This window comes from Dictyostelium purpureum (genome assembly GCF_000190715.1).
Source record: "Dictyostelium purpureum unplaced genomic scaffold DICPUscaffold_455, whole genome shotgun sequence".
Taxonomy (NCBI): domain Eukaryota; phylum Evosea; class Eumycetozoa; order Dictyosteliales; family Dictyosteliaceae; genus Dictyostelium; species Dictyostelium purpureum.
The window spans coordinates 1-23384 of NW_003519789.1; the positions used below are offsets into that span (position 1 = coordinate 1).

Below are 23384 nucleotides of genomic sequence, written 5' to 3' on the forward strand. Positions count from 1 at the left end.
AATAATAATAATATAGAAAAAAATAATAGTAAAAATGTTAATCCCGAAAATGAATTTATTTATCCCAATCCCAAAAATAACTCAAAAAATTAGTTTTAAAAAGAAACCCATTTTATAATAAATAGTTTATTTTTAATTCAAGTCCGATTAAATTTAATAAAATAAAATAAAATTAAAGTTAATTAATTTTAATTTAAATCTTTGTATAAAAACAAGAAAGATTTATAATTTAACCTTTTTTTAAAAATAGTAACTTAACCAGTTATAATTTTTTTTTGAATTCGATGATAGATAACCATAGTTGGTTAATGATTAAATGATATTTTTAAAATAATAATCAAAAACAATCGATTTTATACCAATATTTAATAAGTTTAAAAAAATTAATAAAAGAATAGATTATTGTTGTTTTTTGCCTCTAATATTTTTATTACCTTTTTTTTTTATTATTATTATAATAGATAGAAACAACAATAATTATAAAAATTTAAAAAAAAAAAAAAAAAAAAAAGTAAAATGACAATTTTGACCACCTTTTTAGATTAAATATTTTTCTCCAAATCCCAAAAATATTTATTATTAATTTTATATAATAACATTAGGATTTTTAAACAGAATATATATAATTTTATTAAAACTAAATTGTTTAAAAAAGATAAATAAATAAAACAATTGAGAATTTAAACTAATAAAAAAAAATAAAAGAAAAAATAAAAAATAAATTTATAAAACAAAAAAAAATAAAAAATAAAAAAATGTAAAAAATATTTTTTATAATTTTATAAATTGTATATATATTAATGAGTATCTCAATAAATATAGGAGGAGATATATTAAATTTCTATAAAATTTTAAATAAAAAAAAAAAAAAAAGGAAATAATCATATAAAAAGTATATTTTTTTTGTAAATTAAATTGTCAAAAGATATTTAATCGAACAAATTCATTATCTTTTAAAATAGTGTGAGATAGAAGAATGTCCCACCAACAACCCATAATATTCAAATTTTTTTCTTTTATTAGTTCTAAATGTGAGTGTGTATATGGGGTGTGTTAAAAAAATATATTTTTAATTTATTATATCGCATAGACGATAAATAGTGGGTGGGTGGAGAAGTTTGTGCATAAGGTAAAAATTAATTTTTTTTTTTTTTTTTATTTTTTAATTATTTTATTTATTTTTTTTATATTTTTTAAATTATTTGGTGAGAGTGTGCGTAATTTATTTTTTTTTTTTTTCACAAAGCATTAATTTATTTTTTTTTTTTTCAATTACATAAATCTATCTTTATTTATGGACTTGTTGTTGTTTTTGTGTTAATCACAATTGTGTTTTTACGTTAGTTAGTTTGATATCAGACATAACCACCACATAGATTAGATTTAACTATACCTCCTTTTTTTAACTAATAATAATAATCATAATAGTAATAATAATAATAGTATTATAATTATTTCTTATTTTTTATTATATATATATTTTATTTGTTTTTGTTTAAATTTTTTTTTATTTTTTCATTTTTTTTTTTTCATTTTTTTTTGTTTATTAAAATTTAATCATATAAAAACGATATTGTGTTTGAATATTAAAAAAAAAAAAAAAACACAAATATTTCATCAATATATTATTTTATAATTATTATTTTATTATTATAATTAGCAGCATTCAAATTCTTGTTTTTATTTAATCAAAAATACAAAAAATAAAATAAACCAAGATATATAATAATAAAACATATAATACTATATATAGTTTCTTTTGTTATTTTTGTCACTTTATGATTATTAATAAAACCAAAATAGTAATAATAACAATAATAAACTAGATAGATTAATAGTAGTAATTAAAAGAAACAGTAATAGAAATAAGAGTAACTGTAGTATAGTATAGTATAGTAATAGCAACAGTTAATAGTAGTGTGTGAAAAAAGTTATAAATAGCAATAATAAAACTAGAAACTGGTCTAATTTTAATTTTAATTTAACCCTTAATCATCAAATAGAGTAATAACTTTATTTTTTACCATTATTATTATAATTTTTAAACACCACTCTCCCCCCCCACTACCACCACCATTACATATAATAACAACAACACAATATTTATTTATTTTTAAATTATTATTTTTATTTATTTTTATTTTGTTCAATAATTTTTTTTGAATAAATAGAAAAGAAAAAAAAAATGAGAAATATTGGACACATACAATTAAAAGATATGGAAGAATCACATGGTGATAATGAAGAGTATGATATGGATGGAGAAGTTCATACAAAAGGAAAGAAATCTTTTTCAGATAGCAAATTTTCAATTAGAAATATTTACAATTATTTGACCGGAAGCAATACAAAAAAAGCAATTTTAATAATTTTCGTTTGTTCAATTTTTATTATTTTCACAATAGTTTTTTCAATCGCAGCTAAACGTAATATTTATAATTTTATTATTAGATTATGTGGGAATTGTTATATTAATTTTTTTATTTTTATTTTAGCACAATTTGTTTATTCAGATATTAAATTACCAACCAATATTGTACCAATACACTATTTAGCTCATATAGATACTGATGTCAATCCTAACAATAATTTTTCATTTAGTGGTAAAATTGTAGCAACTATCAATGTAACAAATACAAATAAAAATAAATTGGACTATATTGTAATTCATAGTGCGGATATTGAAACTTTAGAAATCTCCAGTATATATTTAGAACCAGTTTTAAACTATAAACCCGATATTTATCCAAACTCAACAGACCACGACGAAAAACTAGCAATCGAACCAAACAGCAAAATTTATAATTCAGACAACAGTTATTATATTTTATATTTTAACGATTTACCAAAACTATATACCGTAATTATTATTTTGTAATATAAACATTTTTAATATTTAAAAATATATACTAATATCTTTTATTTTATAAAATAATTATTTAGAAATACGGTACAATTTTTAAATTATATATAGAATATACAGGTTCATTAAATAATGAAGCAACTTTATTAAGAGGCTTATATTTATCGACATATGAATCACCCCAAAATAGTGGCAACTCAAAATATTTAGCAGTATCACAGTTTGAACCAGTTGATGCAAGATTAGCATTCCCATGTTTCGATGAACCAAATTTAAAAGCAAAATGGACCATTTGGGTTTCACACAGCAACTCCTTCACACCACTTTCAAATATGCCAATTCAATCACAAAAACCTATTCAAGATAATAGAACCACAACTAAATTTAATACAAGCCCAAAAATGAGCTCATATTTAGTTTGTATTGTAATCCATCAATTCAAGAGTGTATCTCAACTTTATATTAGAAATGATAATACAACTGTTAATGTTACTGTTTGGGCCGAAGACGAACTTATCGACTATGTTAACTACCCATTAGATATGGCTATCAAATCAATCAAGTTTTTCGAAGAATACTTTGACATTGAATATCCATTACCAAAGATGGATTTAGTTGCCATACCAGATTTTGCTGCCGGTGCCATGGAGAATTGGGGTCTTTTAACATTTAGACAATCTGATCTTCTTATTAGCGAAAAAAGTTCTGACCAAGAAAATAGACAACGTGTAAGTGAAGTAGTATCCCACGAAATTGCTCATCAATGGTTTGGAGATTTAGTAACAATGAAATGGTGGAATGATTTATGGCTTAATGAAGGTAATTATAAAAAAACAAATAAAAAAAATAACAATAATAATACTAAATTTTTTTTATTCAATAGGTTTTGCTACATTCATGTCATATAAATGTATGGAGAGTGTTTCAAAAGATTTTGATAGTAGAGAAATTTTCCAATATAGTTCAAAACAACCAGGTTTAGATGTTGACGCCTCACCATACACCCATTCAATTTCTAATAACTATACCGATCCAATTGATATTATGTCATCTTTTGATAGTGTAACATATGATAAAGGTTCAAGTATTTTATTAATGTTAGAATCAATGGTCGATAGTATTAAAGAAAATGCTTTTAGAGATGGTATTCGTAAATATTTAAAGAAATATCAATATGGTAATGCTATGACAAATGATCTTTGGAATTCATTGTACGAATCGATCAACTTTAATCCAAAGATGGTTATTCCAGATATTATGAATCAATGGACAAGTCAATCTGGTTTCCCATATTTAATGGTAAAGAGTGTCAATTTAGAAAACGGTACATATCAAATAAGTCAATCTAAATTTATTCAACCAAATATTACACAACCAAGCGATTTTAAATCAGATTCTCTTTGGTGGATACCAATCAGAGTTAAAGACAATTGCGAACGTGAAACTCTTATCACTCTATCAAATGAATCAATGAGATATGTCAATGGCCCATCAAGGTGCGGTGCTGGTCCATTTATTGTTGCAAACTATGACGCCACTGGTTTCTATAGAACTCTTTATGACCAGGCTACATTCGACAACATCTTAAAAAGACTTTCATCCCCAAGCGAACAACCATTCGATATATATCAAAGAATCACTATTGCTGATGATATTTATGCTTTCTCAAAAATTGGTTTAATCGAAACTTACAAAACACTCGAAGCCTATAGTTACACTGTAGACACTAAGGAAACTGACTTTGTAGTATGGAAAAATATTTTAAGCTTCCTCTCATTTGTCCATAATCGTCTCGAAAGCCAACCATGTTATATTCAATTCATAAAAAAAGCTCAAAATATTTTCACCAAGGGTTTACTTCCACATATAATTAAAGATTTAGATCCAAATAAGCCACTAAGTGATTATAGCTATAATGATTTAGAATTAAGAAAGTCTGCTTTCTCAAAAGTTAACACATTATCAATTCCAGATCTTAAAAATCATCTTTATAAAATTTATCAAGATAATAGTAAGTATAATTTAACAATAGCAAATTAATTTAAACCATTAAAATTTATTAATAATTATACTTTTACTTTTAAATCACTATAATATAGTTAATACACCCGAAAAAATTGACCCTTCAATTAGAGGCCCATGCTATTCATCGATTGTCAGAAATGGTGATATTTCTGAATATGAATGGGTTATGGATAGATTTAAGAAAACCAAACTTAATGAAAAAATTGACTCACTTAAAGCTTTGGCAAATCCAAAAGATCCACAATTAATATATAATACTTTAAGAATGGTTATAAATGGTGAAATTAGATCACAAGACTATTATATGGTTTTCATTGAAATGTCATATAGTCCATATGCTAGAGAAATTGCTTGGAATTTCTTTATTCAAAACTTTGAATTCTTTAAATCGTAAGTTATTAATATCTATTTGTTTATTATTTAAAGTTATAATATTAATTTTTATTTAGACTCCCACCAGGCGATATAGGTAAATTTGTTTATTATTTTGCCAATAATATGGATTCCCAAGAAAAAATTGATCAAATTGTAAACTACTTTAATGAATCCCATCCAATTCCATCATCATCGTTAGCAAACTCTATTGCGGCAATTCAATATAATATGAATTGGGTCGAAAATCAAGCTCCTCAATTATGTAAATGGTTAGATGAAAATTAAACAATCAAATAACCAAATAACCAAATAATAGTTAATTAAATCAAATAAAAAATTTTTATTATATTAATTAATTGTTTTTTTAAAAAAATAAATTATTATATCAAAATAACAAAATATTTTAAATTGGCCCCATTTTGTTTTTTTTTTTTTTTTTTTTTTTTTATTTTTCCAAAAATAGGAAAAATATTGTCATAAAAAATTTATTTTGGAGGGGATATAGAAGAAAATATTAAGATTACATATCACTCAATTGCCAATGACTTAACTTTTGCTGAAATTTATTTAAGGTTCACTCAATTTTGTTGTTCATGATCAAGAGAAAGAGTTTTCACTTTCCACCAACATTACTGAACAGAGATGGAGAGAATTATATTTCTGTTTGGTCCCGTTACAAGCTGTGCTCTTATAATATTATTGTATGCATTAATTGTTAATAATTTTACAAAGAATGAAATAGTTGTAAAATAGTCGAATTTCATTTTCAGTTTTTTTTTGTTTCTTTGTTTAAACTGAAATTTAAAAATCGTTAATGGACCAAATAAATAAAAAATTAAAATAATTTAAAAATTTAATTTATTTTTTTTAATTTTTTTTTTTTTAATTTTTTTTAATTATTTTTGGGTTCTTTTTTCCACATTCTTTGATATGAAAATCTGAAATGTTTAACGAAATCAATTATTATAAATTATAATATAATATTAAAAAACAAATAAAGTTATCTTTTTTTTTTTTTTTTTAATTTTTATATTTTTATTTATTTATATAAAATATTCTATTTGTTTAATATTATTATTTAATTTATATCTTTCCTTTTTATTATTACATTTATTTATTAAAAATAAAAAATAAAAATATTGTTAATGTGTGGTAATATTTTTTGTTTAAAAAAAATTTTTATATTAAAAGTTATTTTTATTTTTTAATAATTATTATTAAAAAACATAACTTTATCCTTAAATGGAAGAGGTAGAATTGCAAGATATCAAGAAACCAGAAGATAATATTATTGATGAAGGCTCAAATATAGAAATAAACAGCAATAGTAATAATACAAATAACAATGATAAAATTACAACAACAAATAATAATGATGAAAACAAAAGCATATTAAATTTAATTAAAGAATATTTTATTGATTATTTTAAAAAATGGAAGGGCTATGAAAAAGCACCAAAAAGAGCAGATTTCGAAGAAATTGGATGGAGTTGGTTATCTTCATTTATTGGTATACTAGTTTTAGCTTTACTTCATTACAGAGTAGCAATAGATAAAGATATGTTAATGCTAATAGGTTCATTTGGTGCTTCTGCTGTACTGGTTTTCGGTGCACCTAAAGGGCCCTTATCCCAACCCCGTAATTTAGTAGGAGGCCATATAGTATCTTCAATAGTAGGCGTCACCCTAAGATTAGCGTTGGTATATACTAATGCTAATATCGAAGTTGCATGTGCACTATCAGTAAGTTTGGCGATTGTAGTAATGCATTTAACCACAACATTACACCCACCTGGTGGTGCAACTTCGTTAATTGCTATTATTTCTTCTGAACAACGTTGGAGGGGTTATTATTACTGTTTGGTACCTGTTGCTTCGGGCTCTCTTATAATGCTACTTGTTGCCATAGTGGTAAATAACTTTGCAAGAAAAAGAAGATACCCTGTATTTTGGTAATTTACATAATAAAAAAAAAAAAATTTCGAATTGTAAAAAAATATAATTTAAATTATTATTTTATTTTATTTTATTTTATTTTAAATTTTTTTTTTTGCTTTTTTTTTTTTTTTTAATAATTTTTTTTTTTTATTTTAAGTTTTTTTTTTATTATTTTTATTTGGTTTTATGATAAGAAACAATAAAAAGTTAATTATATAAGAGATAATGAATAATATAGTTTTTTTAAATGATGATTCAGAAAATGAAAATGAAAATGAAAATGAAAGGCTTGCAAAATTTTTAGAATCAAATGTTCCAAAACAAACCTTAAACTCTTCAAAAATTTCAGGTAATAGCTCAATAGATTTAACTCAATCACCATCATCCCCACCGCCATCATCCCCTCCACCATCATCTCCCCCACCATACCCAAAACAAACAGCAATTAAAGGAAATAGAAAATATAGAAATGATAGAGGTTCTTTGAACAATAGAAAAAATGGCCAAATTATAAATAATACAATTATTTTTGTAAATAACTCCAATAAAAAATTCAAAATAAATAATTTGAATATAGATAATAGTAACATTAATATAATTAATAAAGATGAAAGAAACAAAAAACAAAAAGTAGATAATAGCAAAAAAGATGAAGAACCCAATGAAAGAAGAGAGAACGAAAATCCCATCAATAGTAGTTCCGAGGGTGGCAAGAAGACTCATTTCCAATGTAATATTTGTAAAGATGGTATGATGTTGGATTCAATTACAGCTGCAATGTGCGGTCACTGTTTTTGCTTAGCATGTATCGAAGGGCATTTAAAGAAAAGCAACACTTGTCCAACTTGTAAAAAAAGAATACATAAAAGTCAAATTCATCCAATGTATCTCAATTTAGAAAAATTTTAGATATAATCAAAACAAACACTGTAAATAATAATAAAAATACCTTTTTGTACAGTATAAAAAAAAAAAAAAAAATCTATATTATTTTGTTAAATATATTTATTATAATATATTTTTAATGTTTTATTATATTATATTTTTATATTTTATAATATATTATATTATTATATTATTATATTATTATAATATAATATATTATATTATTATATTATTATTATATTATTATTATTATATTATATTATTTGTTTAAAACTATTTTTGATTCACTTTCTTTTTCTAAAGATTCGAACAATGCAATGATATTTCCTTTGCCAAAACCCAAAGCATTTGATCTTTCAATTAATTCAAAAAATATTGTTGGGGAATCTGAAATATATTTTGTGAAAATCTATTATAATAAAAAAAAAAGAAATTAATATTTAAGATTTTAAACTTTAAAAGTTGAAAATGAAACCTACCTGTTTAATATATCCAATATCTTTATTATTACTTTGATTTATAATTTGTTCTGAATCAGAGTCAATTAAAATTCTATATTTCATTAAACTACTTTTTAACTCTTCAGGAATTCCATTTGGGAAAAGATGCTTTAATCTTTCATCCAATTTATTGTAGTATGATTCTGGGATATAAACAAACTCTAACTTTTGACTTTTTGCATTATCTACAGCTTTAAATATATCAGAAGAGTTGAAAGCCAAATGCTGTACACCTGAACCATTAAAGTAGTGAATAAATTGTTCGATTTGACCCTCGCCACCCTCGATAGCTTCAGAGATAACAAATTGAATTGGTGGAGTTTTATAGTGTTGTGTGTTTGATGGCTGATTTGATAAAACTGCCATTTTTAAACCAATATTTTCTTTTTTTGTATACTTGAAATCTTTTTTCGAAATTACATAAAAATTTTTATCTAAAATTAATTCATTCTCTAAATTGTCACCATCGTTTACTGAATCTGAAAGCAATTTGAAATTTAAACACTTGTGATACCATTGAACAAAATGATTCATTTCCCCATGTTTAACACATGTTGCAACATGATCCAAGGAACCTGTTATACCATTTAAACTTTTAAACAAAAGTGATCTACTGTCGACATTAAAATTATCTAAATCATTGAGAGCATTAAACTGTGGGAATAATCTTAATGGATTGTTTGATTGTTTCTCTTCCAATGATCCAATATCTCTGTTTATGAATGTATGATTTAAATCTTTAAATGGTGATTGAATAACAGCTCTTTCTACAATATCCAATTCGTTATTAAATTTTTCTATAATTGGCTCCAAAACTGAAATAGCACCACCCTCAATTGATTTATTAAATGCTGCTTTTATATCTCTCTAAAAACATAAACCAAATTAATAATTTATTACCATGATCATGACTTTTTATTAAAACCTACACAATAAAATGTTATATTTTGAATAAAATCCCCATGTTGTTGATGCTTTGAATGAAACTCTATATCCTTTGAAGATATTGAGCTTGTAACAATAATAAATTGATGTTCTCTATCTTTAATATATGAATTGTTTTCGATTTCAAATCCAATTTCTAAATTATCTCTCGAAATGATATTATTTAACAATAAGTACTGAACTCTTGTTCTTTCTTTATTGAATCTGGTTCCAATAACATTAAAATTAAGTGGCTGTAAATAGGACTTTATAAATGATTTACCATTAGATACCCAAAATTCTAAATTATCAATAAACTGAATATTGTTTTGAATATTATTTTCTTTCATTTTTTTTTTAATCTATATAATTTTTATTATTAGTAATATGATTATTATGAACAATGTTTATTAAAAAAAAAAAAACATAAACAATGAAAATCGTGTAATATTTTGATTTTTGACAAAAAAAAAAAATAAAAAAAATTAAAAAAAATAAAATTTTTTTTGATTGATGAAATAATTATTATGCTAATAATATTTTTAAAAAGTTATTAATTTTTATATTTATTTCTTAAAAAAAACTATTGAATTTAAAATAAAAAAATTTATATATAATAAAAATTAAAATAAAAAATTTAAAAAAATAGATATATATATATATATATTTTAACCCAAGTAAAAATTAGTCACAATCTGGTATAAATAAAATAAATAAAAAAGTATGATATTTGAAGATTATTTAACTCCTTTTATCAGGTAAATTAATAAAAGTAATTGTTAATCTAATGGGTTACCATTTTTGCTTGAGATTAGAAGAAAGATTCCAAGCCAACTCGTTCTATTTAAAAAGGAAAAAAGAGAAATAAATAATTATAATTTTCAATTGTTTTTTATATATATATGATGTAAATAAAATAAAATTTTTTATAAAATTGTTTATTTTTTAAAAATAATAATTTATTTAAAAATTATATTCTTTTTTTTTTCAACTGAATGCATTCATGTGTGTACAGATACCACACCTTTTCTTTTTTTTTTTTTTACATTATAAAAATTATTTATCTGTTTTTACTTTTTTAAAAACACACCACCAAAAGTTCGATTGCCAGCTGTACAAGTAAACTATTTAATTTATTAAAAAAAAATTGAACATGACTAAAAAAAACTGTGATAATTATAGATATAATAATTAATATTTGTTTTTAAAGATTAATTTTTTTTATTTTTATTTGTTTAAACACACATTAGTTTTTTTTTATTATATGTTTTTTTGTGGAAATGTTGGCTAAAAATTTATTATTGGTTTATTTTTTTTTAATATTTTTATTAGTAAGTCTTAAATAAACCCTTTTGATTTGTGAAAAAACTGACATTCTATTGAAAAATTTTACAAAATATTGATATCTGCCAAATAAAGTACCATAGGTCAAGAGAATAAATGGATACACGGTGTACATTGTTAGGAAATAAATAATGCTATATTTGACATCCATTGGCACTGATCCTGTGATAATACTGACGAGACTTGATGGATTTGGATATCCAAAAATGTATTTTAGTAAAAACTTAACAACATAGAGTGATGAAGTACCAGTAACACCAAAAATTGCAAATATATAACTTTTTTCTAACCACCATTTTGAACTAAATCTTGGATATTCGTAAATATTTTTTAAATATTTATCAATTAAAGTTTTATTATCTTCGTTATTTTTTTTATTGTTCATTTTAATTTCTGTTTCTTTTATTGTATCGTCTATTGTTTCTATTTTTTCTTTAATAATTGATTCATTAACTTTTGTGGTATTATTAATATTATTATTATTATTATTGTTATTGTTATTGTTTGAAGTAAAATATCTATTAATACTATTATTATAATTGCTATAGCACTTGGTATTTATTTGATTACTTGATATAAATCTATAACAATTATTATGGCTATTGAATGTTTTGGTGTGGGATAGCTTATGAAAATTTTTTAGTGGGGTCAAAAATTTATTTAAATTATTCATTTTTTTTTAATTTTTTTTTCAAATTTTTTTTTTTTTTTTAAATTTAAATTTGGAAGTTCACCTAACTGTTATTGAGATTATTATAATTATAATTGTATTTTATATATTTGTTATATCAACACCAAATATTTTGTAAAAACAACTAAGTGATGATAAAAAAAAAAAAAAAAAAAAAAAAAGTAATTTTTTCGTAGCAAAAACATAAAAAATTTTTTTTAAAAATTTAAAAAAAATAAAATTAAATAAAATCTTTTTTTAAAATTTTTTTTTTGGTTGTTTAATTAAATAATAAAAAGGATTATGGATAAACCTATATTAATAATTTTTTTTTATCACAATCATTTCAAAAAAAAAAAAAAAAAAAAGGAAATCTAATCAAAGGTTAAAATTTAAGATTTGTTTAAATAAGGAAATCTATAGTAATCAAAGGTATGTATATTTTATTGTTCTATATAGTATATTTCAATCAAATATGGTAATTATTTGTTTTTTTTTCAGGAAATAATTATTATAAAAAAAATAAATAGTTTTTATAAAAAAAAAAATAAAAATCTATTTTTTTATTTTTTATTTTTTATTTTTTTTTATTTTTTTTAATTTTTTTTTCATAATTTATTATTTTCTTTTTTCAAAATTTTTTTATTTTTCCTTAATTCATATATATTGTATTTTTATTATTATTCTATTTATTTATTTATTTAATTTTGTAATATATTTTTATAACAATGACATCAATCGATATTACAGATCCAGAAATTATAAAGAATGTTAAATTAGTTCAAGATGGTTCAAGCGAGCACCGTTGGGTTGCTTTTGGTTATGTTCCAAAATCAAATAATAAATTAAAACTCTATGACTATGGTCCAGGTGATTTAAAAGAATTAAGAGAAGAGTTAGGAGATTCAACCATTAGATTCGCCTATATGAGATACAGTATCAATAATATGCCAAAATTTGTTTACATTGCTTGGTGTGGTGATGGTGTCAATGGTCCAATCAAAGGTTCATTCTCTGGCCATGCTATTCAATTTGGTACCCATCTCAAACCAGTTCATCATCAATTAAATGCTCGTAACGAAGATGATCTTGATGAAAAAGCTATTATCGCTTCATTAACTAAAGCTACTGGTGCTAATTACGATAGTGGTGCTAAAGTTCAAGGTGCTACCAAAGCTTTTGTTCCATCATCTGTTGCTCAAGGTAGAGAAAGTGCCACCAAATCAAATGCTGAAGTTAAAAACTTTGTTAATAAAAATGATTACAACAAGATTAATGAATCTGCTGAATACTGGAAAACTCAACAACAACAACAACAACAACAAGCTCCAGCTCCAGCTCCAGTTGCTAAAGCTGCACCATCTAGAACCGTTGCTAATAAATTCCAAGAGCAAGCATTAAAACCAGCCCCAGCTCCAGCCCCAGTTCAAAAACCAGCTCCAGCAAAGAATGTATTAAATCGTTTCCAACCAGTTCAAAGTACACCAGTCTCTGCCCCACCACCATCTCGTCCATCAAAACCAGCTCCAGTTGTTCGTCAACCAGAACCAGAACCAGAACCAGTTTATGAAGAACCACAACAAACATATGAAGAGCCACAACAAACATATGAAGAACCACAACAAACATATGAGGAACAACAATACGACCAACAACAATATGATCAACAACAATATGATCAACAACAATATGATCAACAACAATACGACCAACAACAATACGAGCAACCACAAGAAGAACAACAATACGACGAACAACAATATGATCAACAACAATATGATCAACAACAATATGAACAACCACAAGAAGAACAACAATATGATCAACAACAATATGATCAACAACAATATGAGCAACCACAAGAAGAACAACAATATGATCAACAAGGTTATAATGATGGTTATACTAGAGTTAAAGCTTTATATGACTATGTCGGTGAAAACGAAGGTGATTTATCATTTAAAGTTGGTGACATTATTATTGTTTTGGATCAAAGTGACCCAGATGGTTGGTTCCAAGGTCAACTTGATGATGGATCAAACGGCTTTTTCCCAAGTAACTTTACAGAATTCATTTAAAGAGATAATGATGTATAGGATTATCAAGATATATTAATCATTAAAAATAAAACAATAAAATAAAATGAAATAAAATTAAAAGAAAATAATTTTTATTACAGCCTTTTTAATTTTTATTTAAAGAAAACAATATAATTACAGGTTTGGTTTATTTACAACAATGATTATTTTATTTATTTTTTTTTATTTATATTGTAGCAATCATATTTTTTATGACTATAAACTGGCAGATTTTCACGGATTTCATTTAAAAAGTTCAAATCAATATCGCAATAAGCTATTTCATCGGTAACATTTTCATCGATTTCACACAAAACTTCACCCCAAGGGTCAACTATTAAACTGTGGCCATAGGATTTTCTTTTTGGATGATGATTACCGGTTTGAGCAGCAGCGACAACATAACATTGATTTTCAATAGCCCTGGCTCTTAAAAGAGTTGACCAATGGGCTTTACCAGTGGTATAGGTAAAAGCGGATGGTACCAGTATAATTTCAGCACCCATTTGTCTTAGAGTTAAATAAAATTCGGGAAACCTAACATCGTAACAAATTGAGATACCTAAATTTCCAACTGGTGACTTACAAACCATAATTTCATCACCACTTTTAACTACTTTACTTTCATTCATAGATACACCCTTTGATGGTATATCAACGTCAAATAAATGCATTTTATGATACTTTACTACAATTTCACCACTTGAGTCTATAATTAAATGAGTATTATAAATTTGATCTGGCTCTTCTAAAATTTTTTCATGAAATCCACCTAAAGAAAGCCACATACTATGTTTTTTTGCTAAATCTCTAAACTTTTCAATAGTTCCATCTGGTTGATCAATGTACTCTGCATTATTTCTCGAATCCATTGGATCCACACCACCGCCAATAAACGCAAAGCATTCTGGTAAACAAAATAAATCTACTTTAGAGTTGGCTGCTTTTTCTATTAAACCTTTGCATTTTTCAAAATTAACGGTTTTATTATTAATACTTGTTAATTGACCTAAACCAATTCTTTTTTTATTGTTAGCATTTGTTGTTTCTGTGGACATTGATCTATTTATTAGGATGTTATTATTTTTATTAATGAAAATTTTATTAATATCTTTAAATTTTGATCTAAAAAAAAACATGTTTAAAAAAATTAATATAATAAAAAAAAATTTTATTAAAAAAAAAATAAAAAAAAAAATAAAAAAAAAAAAGAAATTTAGTTTTATTAAAATTTTTTTTTTATTTTATCTGTTTCAAAAAATGGAAAAAATTTTTGTTAAAAACGACAAACAAAATTTAAATTTTATTTAGTGTTTAATTTAATTGCGTGGTATTGTTTTTATTATTATTGTTACAGCCATTTAAATTGATATTTCGGAGTATCGCATTTCTAAGGGACCTTTGATATCTTAAATAAATAATTTTCTTTTTTAGTTTTTATCCATCTTGTTCGCTATAATTTATTATAAAGATTTTTTTAAATAAAAAAAAAATTAGAAAAATAGAATTTAGGTTATAAAAACTACACAATAACATAGGGCATTTAAAAAATATATGACCTATATTCACACAAATAACCCAACATAATTTTATTTTAAAAAAAAATTATTTTTAATTTTTTTTTTTTTGATTTTTTGAAAATTTTTTTTTATATTAATAAAAAAAAAAAAAAAAATTTAAATTATATTTTTTTTTTTTTTTTTTTTTTTTTTTAAAAAAAAACTCATTTATAAGCTTGGAAATATTCTATATATAATTTAAAAATAATAATATTTATTTATACAATAAACAATGAACTCCATTACAAGCAATGTTGATTCATTGCTTTCAACATTGTCACTTTCTACACAATCATTGGGTTCATCTGGATTAGTTGGTTCAACGGGTATAACACAACAACACCAACCAGGAAATTCAAATTCAATGGTAGATTGCATTAAAGAGGGGGTATTGGCTTATATATATTTAGTAGATGAATCTTATATTCAACAATCACAAGGCAAAGAAATCGAACCATTAATACCTCTACCAAAAAAGCTATATACACAACAACAATTTAATAAATCGCCACCTTTTCAATTTCAACCAAATAACGAAAATATATCATTAAATAAAGATGTAATTATTCATAAATATATTATTTTATTTTTAAAAATATTAATTTTTTTTTTTTTTAGATTTATAACTATTTAAATTTTTTTGAAGTTGGTCAAGGAAAAGATTTTCATTGTAAAGACAGTATAAAAAGATATGCAAGATTTCATTTAAATTTAACATTAAAGTTTATGGGTTGTAAATCAATTCATGCAAGACAAATTTCAAATGCTGTATTTGAACAATTTGAAAAATGTAGAACAGAAGTTAATAATAATAATAGCAATAACAATAATAACAATAATAATAGTAATAATAATAGCAATAATAATAATAATAACAATAATAATAGCTATCGTCCAATATATTGTTTATCGATTCAAAGAAATATATTTTATTATATAATTGGACATATTTTAGCATGCTTTCAATATTCTAAACCACAATATCAAGTTGATTTTCCAGTATCATGTGAAGTTCAAGATAAAAAACATTCTTTTACAATTTTATTGGGTGGTACCTCTGGTTGTGGTAAAAGCACTTTAACTGCACTTTTAGCTTCAAGAATTGGTTTTACTGCTGTAATTTCAACTGATAATATTAGACAGTTATTAAGAAAGTTTATAAGTAGACAAGAATCACCCATTTTATGGGCTTCAACCTATCATGCTGGTGAAATTATTTCAGATTCATCATTATCTCACAAAGAAAAGGTATATATTGGAATATTTATTTTTATAATTGGTTATATTATAATATTAATTTTTTATTTATTTTTTTTTAAAGATTTTAAAAGGTTACGAAGCACAAAATGAAATGATATTTAATAAATTAGATGTATTAATAGGACATTACGAACAAAGAAAAGAATCTTTAATTGTTGAAGGTGTACATTTAGATACTAAACTCATTGTAAGATTGGTAAAGAAACATCCATCATGTATTCCATTTTTAATGTATATTAGTAATGAAGCAAAACATAAAGAAAGATTTGCAATTCGTTCAAAGTATATGACTTTAGATCCACATCAAAACAAATATACAAAATATTTTAAAAACATTCGTATAATAAATGATCATTTATGTAATGGTGCTGACGAATATATGGTAAGTAGTATCAAATGGTTCTGATAATCACAATGTTTTTTATATTAACTTTTATATTAATTTACTTATTCTATAGATACCACAAATCGATAATACCAGTATAGATAGATCACTTGCAACTATTCATGGTACAATTTTCGCTTGTTTAAAAAGAAAGGTTCAATGCGGTGAATCTTACTTCAATCACACAACAAATAAATTAAATATGTTATATCACGAGTATGAACAAATCCAACATCAATTTTGGTCCTCAAAGGGTATGTTAAGATTAATTCAAAAGAAGAAAACTACCAGCTCAAACTCTATCAGCGGTGCTAACCACAATAATAGTAGTGAACCTACAGAAGAAGTGGAGGAAAACTTCAATAGTGACGATGACGATGACGATGAGAACGAACAGGATAATACAGAGGAAGTTAATGGTAACAATCTTAAAAAATCATCCTCCTCAAAAGATAATGATAGTAGTAAAAACAAAGATTCAGATTCAGACCAAGATTCAGATTCAGATACTGACAGTAATGATGATAGAATTGATTATTATTTAGATTGTGGTTCACTTGGCAGTTAAACACTTTTATAATCACAGCATAAATATTTAAACCCTTTTTTTAATTTAAAATTTAAAAATAAAAAATAGATTATTTATACAAAATTTGATAATCTCATTGTATTATGATTTGGACATTGTTTTATTATTGATATTTTATTCTAGTTTAATTATTATTCTTGATTTTATTTACCAGTGGAATCAATCACTGATTTTATAAAGAAAAAGATTTCTTTAGAATATAATACAATTTGTTGCATTTCAGAATAAAAAAAATAAAATAAAAAAAATAAAAAAAAAATAAATAAAATTTTCCTTTTTTTTTTTTTTTTTTTTTTTTTTTTTTTTCAATTTTTTTTTAAATTTTTGCATATGTTAAAAAAAGAACCAGTTATAGCACTTTTATAAATAAATAAAATAGAAATATATATTTTTTTCTTTTTGGTTTCCTGTGTTCTTAAAAAGAAAAATTAATTTTTTTATTTTTATTTTTTTTATTTTTTTTTTAATTTTTTTAATTTTTTTTTTTTTTTAAAATGATTGTCAACAAAAAAAATTTTTTATTTAAATTAAAAAATTTTAATTTTACTGGTTCATTAACATCACCAATATTTAATTATAACAAATATTTTTCAAATAATAATATATATATAAATAATACAAATAATAGTTTAGTTTATAAAAAGAATTTTTTTTCATCCCTAAAGACAAATATGAGTGATATTACACCAGAAATTATTGAAAGGTATAGTATTGTTTATATACTTTAAATAATTTTTTCTACAAAATAGTTATTAATTTTTTTTTTCATAGCCATACAGTTTCAAGAGAAACACCTGTTTATAAGTTAGATGCCACTGAAGCATTTAAGAAATTAACAGAAAAAGAAAAATTATATTCCCATTACCTCAGCCAAGCATGTTGGTGGGGTTCAAAGATTTGTCTTGGTCAAACCTCAGTAGAGTCAGCTCCAATCTTCCATCTCCTCCAAAATATTTTCTCATTATCAACTTTCAAAGCTTTAAGAGAAAAACTTGTTCCATCAGTTGTCTCTGAAGTCGAATATAATGATCTTTTGTTATATGCTGCCACATTTTATGGTAATATGGGTAACTACTTATCATTTGGTGATAGTAAATTTATTGTAACTATTAAAATAATTTAATACAGTTGTTTATCTTTTTTTTTCTAATTTAATTTTTAAATTTTTTATCTTATAGCCAAGAATTCCAAAAGAGAAATTTGAAAAAATTATTAAAACTATTAATAATGAAACAATTAGTAAATATTGGAGCCAATGTGGTGAATTAATGTATTCATTAGAAAAAAACCAAAGAGAGCTTGGTGTTGATGGTAATGGTATTTCAACTTACTATTCACCAAATATTACCAAAGTTGAAATTGAAAAAGTTCAAAAGTTTTTAGATTCAATCCATCTCAGCCCATACAACACTCGTTTATTCAAAGTTTCTGAAAACAATTACAATGTTTTAGTTGCTAGTGTTAATACAATCCCAGTTAAAAGTCATCAATATGAAGGTTATACAATTAATATTGTATATGGTGACTGGAGCAAAGATCTTGCAAGAGTTGCTGATAACATGAGAAAAGCTATTCCATATGCCGCCAATGATAACCAAGTAAATATGTTAAAGAAATATGTTGAACACTTTGAAGATGGTTCAATTGAAGTTTTCAAAGATTCACAAAGATGGTGGATTAAAGATTTACAACCGTAAGTAATATGGATAATATAAACTTTTTAAATTAATACTAATATTTTTTATCTTTATTTTATTTAGAACTGTCGAAACCAATATTGGCTTTATTGAAACTTATAGAGATCCAGCTGGTGTTAGAGGTGAATTTGAAGGTTTTGTTGCTATGGTTAATAAAGAAATGAGTCAAAAATTAACCACTTTAATTGACAAAGCTGAATATTTCCTTGCTAAATATCCATGGCCAAAAGAATTTGAAAAAGCTAAATTTAACAGACCAGATTTTACAAGTTTAGAGGTTTTAACTTTTGCTTCATCAGGTGTACCAGCTGGTATTAATATTCCAAACGATATGGGTATTCGGTAAGTTTTATAAAATAATAATAAAAATAAATGATTAAATTAACTAAAATTATATTTTTAAAAAAAAAAGTCAAAACGAAGGTTTTAAGAATGTTAGTTTAGGTAATGTTATTTCAGCCAGAAAAGATGAATATGTTACTTTTATTCCAGATGAAGATCAAAAGATGTACAATAAATTACAAAATGATGCATTTGAAGTCCAAGTTGCTATTCACGAATTATTAGGTCATGGTTCAGGTAGAATTTTCCACAAGAATGCTGATGGTACCTACGATTTTGATACATCAATTATTAATCCAATTACCGGCAAACCAATTGATTTAGACCATGAAGTTTATAAAACTGGTGAAACTTATGATAGTGTTTTCAAATCATTAGGTTCAAGTTGGGAAGAATGTCGTGCCGAATGTTGTGGTATGTACTTATCACCAGATTTATCACTCTTAGAATTATTTGGTTTCAAGGGTCAAGAAGCTGAAGATGTATATTACATTAATTGGTTAATTATGGCCAGAGCTGGTATTTGTGCTTTAGAATTTTATACACCAGAATTAAAGAAATGGAGACAAGCTCATATGCAAGGTCGTTTCGCCATTCTCCAAGTTTTCCTTCGTTCAGGTCTTGTTAAACTCGAAGTTACCGATGATAATGTCCTCGTTCGTCTCGATAGAGCTCAAATTAGATCAAAAGGTTTACCAGGTGTCGGTGAATTCTTAAAGATCTTAAATATTTACAAAGCAACCGCTAATGTCAAAGCTGCCACAGCCTTATTTGATGATTACACCAGTGTTGATGCTCAATTTATCAAGATTAGAGATATTGTTTTAGCCAAAAAGAAACCAAGAAGAGTCTTTGTTCAATCACATACTCATTTAAATGTCAACAACCAAGTTTACATTCAAGATTTCGCTGATAATGCTGAGGGTGTTATCGAGTCAATGATTACTCGTTTCGGTACTGAAGAATAGATTGTTTTATTAAATCATAAAAAAATAATATTAAATAAATAATATTTTTTTTATATATAATATAATTTTTTTTTAAGGGAATGATTAAAATATAATTATTTATTAAAATTTAATTTAGCAACCACGATTTCCATCACTTATTGGTATAGTTTGGCATTTACCAGATTTACATTGGTAGTCATAGTCACATGTAAGAGGATTTCCTGTTTCTGGATTAAGTGGAATACATCTTGGAACACCGTTTGCAATCCAACTAACAAGGTTATTTGTTGAATCACACTGATTACATGAATCACCTGAGAACCCTTGGGCACAAATACAATAGTTATTTGATGTTGAACCTTCATAGAGTATTTGTGAAGTACCACCATTTATTGAAACTCTATATATTTTAGAATTATATGAATAGTATATATAACCGTTGTAATATTTGAAAGAACTTGGTTCAATTGAAAGTATTGTTTTCTTTGGGCCAAATGGGTTTGAAAGAGATACACTATATAATTTATTATCAATAGTATTTGAGTAAAATAAATCTGTTGTTGAGACATCAAATTCTTTAATACTGTTTATTTTGCTATCATTGTATAGTACTGGTAAGTTTTTAATTGGATTTAAACCTTTTGGTTCATTTAGCTTACCAACATAAAAAGTATTTGATCCATCAAAAATATATAAAGTATTACCATTGTTTTTAATTTCACCACATGAACCTATATATATTTGATCACCTAAATTATTATATAACCCAATAGAACCTCTATAAATTGCACTTTGATATGGCCAACAAGTATATTGAATATTATTGTCTTCATCAAAAATAAAATTACCTATAAAATGAAATTTTTTTAATAAAAATATTTCAAAAATAAAAAATAAAAAATTTTAAAATTTACCTGGTTTGTTCCATGTTAATTCATTTCCAAAGGTATTGTTTTTGTAAAAAATATTTGATGTAGAACCAGCTATTCTAACTTCTCTATTAACAACCATATTTTGTGATTTTGGTAAAAATTGAAACATTCCCCTTATTAATTGATATGTGGATTGGCCAAATAATGTTCCTTGTGATTTTATATTATTTTGGACTCCATCAATAGGGATTGATACGATTCTGGGTTCAAATTCATCACTATATTTAATAGTAAACACAACTCTATTATTGATATTATCAATATCAATTTTATTTCCAAAACCATCTATAACAGTACCATTATTTTTACATAAGGTATATGGTGGATTACCGCAACTATTTGGACATGCTGATAAACTAAAATTTAAATTATTTAATAATAAAACTAAAACAAATATAATTAACATTTTTTATTTACAATAAAAAAAATAATTATTAGAAATAAAATAATAATTTGATTTTTTAAATTGTTTCTTTTTATACAATTATTATTTTATTAAATAAATAATAAAATAAAATAAATAATTTTAATAACAATGTTATTTTTTTAAAGTTTTATTTGTAAGTTGATCTGCTCAAGTTAGGGGTATGAAAATTCAAAAAAAAAAAAACTGTTTTAAAAAGAACCAAGGACAACCATAGAATATATTCTTTATATTAAAAAGGTTAAAAGTTTTTTGATTATATTGATAAAATTTCCTTTTTATAAAAAATATAATAATGATCTGATAAAAAAAAAGTATTGCATTATAAACTTAATAAAATCTTTCTAAAAAAGTATTAATATTTTATATTATTTTATATTTTTTTTTTAATTTATTGGTGGGTTAACAATATTTTGGAATGTGGGTTAACAAATCCACCCACTTCAAATTAAAGTTTATTAATATATTTTGTAATTTACAATTTATAAAAATAATTAAATTAATTAAATTGAGTTTTAAAACTTTAAAGTTTTATTATTTTTATCTTTTAGAAAAAACTATTATTTTATATCTTTATTAGATATGTTTAATTTTAAATTAAACCATTTTTTTTTTTTTTTGTTTATTTTTTAATCTATAAAAATAATAAAAAATAAAAATTAATAACTAATAATAAATAACTCTTATTTCTTTCGAATTTTTTTTTAAAAAAATAAAAAAATTAATAATATGCTAATAATTATAAAAAATTATTTGATTTCAAAAAATATATATTTTAAAAAAAGATATATTAAATAATAAATAATTTTTCAATTTTTATTTTATTTTTTTTCTATAAAAACAACAAACTCCATTGGATCCATACCCCCTTACTTGTTTGTTTGTTTTTTTGTTATAATTTTATTTTATTTTTTTAATTAATTTTTTTTTTCAAAAAATTGATACGTGTGGGGATTATTAATAATAAATAATCATAACTGTTTCAAATATTATTATAATAATAAAAAAAAGATACATACAAAAAAACTATAAAAATATTAGATATCAAACAATTTATTTAAAATTATTTATTTAATACATTTTGGTATAATTAATTTTTTTATTTATTTTAACAATTTTTTAAATTTTTTTTTTCTTTCAATTTATAGTATTTTAAAAAAGAAAAGGAAAATGATGGTAAATATTACTTTATTTAATTAAATTTAATAATTGATATTATATATACTAATTAAAATTATTTTTTTTTGGTAAAAGAAAAAAATTATTTTAAGTATCTTGTTATTTATGATTTTATTTAGTGTCTCTATAAGTTTAGCAAGTGATGAAGATCTAAATAGTAATGGAGATGTAGATTGTTATAGTAGTTGCGTAGATGAAAATAGAGATGTCTGTAAAACCGAATGGCAACAATGTGTATCATTAATGGAGCGTTGTAGAACTAACTGTGATAAAACTTCTAAAAAAATGATACAAATGAATTAAATATATATTATTATTTAAATTAAATAAAACTATTTATTACATTATTAAAAAAAAGTTTTTATTTTGTATTTTTTATTTATTTATATATATTGGTAAATTCCCTTCATATACAGTTATATTTATTAAATTAAAAAAATTATATTGTCCAAATTTTATGTATAT

General features: G+C 23.4%; 11 protein-coding genes across 11 annotated transcripts; 7 read left to right on the top strand and 4 right to left on the bottom strand.

Annotated features, from left to right (window-relative positions):
- Positions 1-2185: 2185 nt before the first annotated feature.
- DICPUDRAFT_51094 (uncharacterized protein) lies at positions 2186-5648 on the top strand (the record flags this gene model as incomplete). Its single annotated transcript, XM_003293638.1, has 6 exons — positions 2186-2426; positions 2496-2860; positions 2944-3682; positions 3747-4874; positions 4963-5278; positions 5338-5648. 6 exons carry the CDS (start codon positions 2186-2188, stop codon positions 5546-5548), a joined length of 3000 nt encoding a protein of 999 aa, XP_003293686.1. The 3' UTR covers positions 5549-5648.
- Positions 5649-6505: 857 nt separating this feature from the next.
- DICPUDRAFT_90352 (uncharacterized protein) lies at positions 6506-7219 on the top strand (the record flags this gene model as incomplete). Its single annotated transcript, XM_003293639.1, has 1 exon — positions 6506-7219. The coding sequence occupies one exon, from the start codon at positions 6506-6508 to the stop codon at positions 7217-7219; it is 714 nt and encodes a 237-aa protein (XP_003293687.1).
- A 207-nt stretch (positions 7220-7426) lies between these two features.
- Positions 7427-8110, top strand: DICPUDRAFT_84227 (uncharacterized protein; the record flags this gene model as incomplete). The annotated part of the gene is made up of 1 exon (XM_003293640.1): positions 7427-8110. The coding sequence occupies one exon, from the start codon at positions 7427-7429 to the stop codon at positions 8108-8110; it is 684 nt and encodes a 227-aa protein (XP_003293688.1).
- Positions 8111-8345: 235 nt separating this feature from the next.
- On the bottom strand, positions 8346-9860 carry DICPUDRAFT_158589 (uncharacterized protein; the record flags this gene model as incomplete). The annotated part of the gene is made up of 3 exons (XM_003293645.1): positions 8346-8495; positions 8566-9453; positions 9516-9860. 3 exons carry the CDS (start codon positions 9858-9860, stop codon positions 8346-8348), a joined length of 1383 nt encoding a protein of 460 aa, XP_003293693.1.
- Positions 9861-10816: 956 nt separating this feature from the next.
- DICPUDRAFT_84229 (uncharacterized protein) lies at positions 10817-11527 on the bottom strand (the record flags this gene model as incomplete). Its single annotated transcript, XM_003293646.1, has 1 exon — positions 10817-11527. The coding sequence occupies one exon, from the start codon at positions 11525-11527 to the stop codon at positions 10817-10819; it is 711 nt and encodes a 236-aa protein (XP_003293694.1).
- Positions 11528-12252: 725 nt separating this feature from the next.
- Positions 12253-13602, top strand: DICPUDRAFT_84230 (uncharacterized protein; the record flags this gene model as incomplete). Its single annotated transcript, XM_003293641.1, has 1 exon — positions 12253-13602. The coding sequence occupies one exon, from the start codon at positions 12253-12255 to the stop codon at positions 13600-13602; it is 1350 nt and encodes a 449-aa protein (XP_003293689.1).
- A 173-nt stretch (positions 13603-13775) lies between these two features.
- DICPUDRAFT_42388 (uncharacterized protein) lies at positions 13776-14660 on the bottom strand (the record flags this gene model as incomplete). Its single annotated transcript, XM_003293647.1, has 1 exon — positions 13776-14660. One exon carries the CDS (start codon positions 14658-14660, stop codon positions 13776-13778), a length of 885 nt encoding a protein of 294 aa, XP_003293695.1.
- Positions 14661-15393: 733 nt separating this feature from the next.
- DICPUDRAFT_158593 (uncharacterized protein) lies at positions 15394-17374 on the top strand (the record flags this gene model as incomplete). The annotated part of the gene is made up of 4 exons (XM_003293642.1): positions 15394-15720; positions 15780-16409; positions 16483-16803; positions 16880-17374. 4 exons carry the CDS (start codon positions 15394-15396, stop codon positions 17372-17374), a joined length of 1773 nt encoding a protein of 590 aa, XP_003293690.1.
- A 523-nt stretch (positions 17375-17897) lies between these two features.
- Positions 17898-20465, top strand: DICPUDRAFT_58624 (uncharacterized protein). The gene is made up of 5 exons (XM_003293643.1): positions 17898-18098; positions 18167-18497; positions 18574-19088; positions 19156-19434; positions 19505-20465. Exons 1-5 carry the CDS (start codon positions 18067-18069, stop codon positions 20400-20402), a joined length of 2055 nt encoding a protein of 684 aa, XP_003293691.1. The 5' UTR covers positions 17898-18066; the 3' UTR covers positions 20403-20465.
- Positions 20466-20516: 51 nt separating this feature from the next.
- Positions 20517-21722, bottom strand: DICPUDRAFT_158595 (uncharacterized protein; the record flags this gene model as incomplete). Its single annotated transcript, XM_003293648.1, has 2 exons — positions 20517-21232; positions 21299-21722. The coding sequence occupies 2 exons, from the start codon at positions 21720-21722 to the stop codon at positions 20517-20519; spliced, it is 1140 nt and encodes a 379-aa protein (XP_003293696.1).
- Positions 21723-23024: 1302 nt separating this feature from the next.
- On the top strand, positions 23025-23222 carry DICPUDRAFT_42396 (uncharacterized protein; the record flags this gene model as incomplete). Its single annotated transcript, XM_003293644.1, has 1 exon — positions 23025-23222. The coding sequence occupies one exon, from the start codon at positions 23025-23027 to the stop codon at positions 23220-23222; it is 198 nt and encodes a 65-aa protein (XP_003293692.1).
- Between the last annotated feature and the right edge of the window lie 162 nt (positions 23223-23384).

Coding starts and splice junctions, on each gene's coding strand:
- DICPUDRAFT_58624 (XM_003293643.1), top strand. CDS start 18,067: ATGAGTGATATTACACCAGAAATTATTGAAAG. Junction 18,498..18,573: donor TTGGTGATAGTAAATTTATT/GTAACTATTAAA, acceptor TTTATCTTATAG/CCAAGAATTCCAAAAGAGAA. Junction 19,089..19,155: donor TGGATTAAAGATTTACAACC/GTAAGTAATATG, acceptor TATTTTATTTAG/AACTGTCGAAACCAATATTG.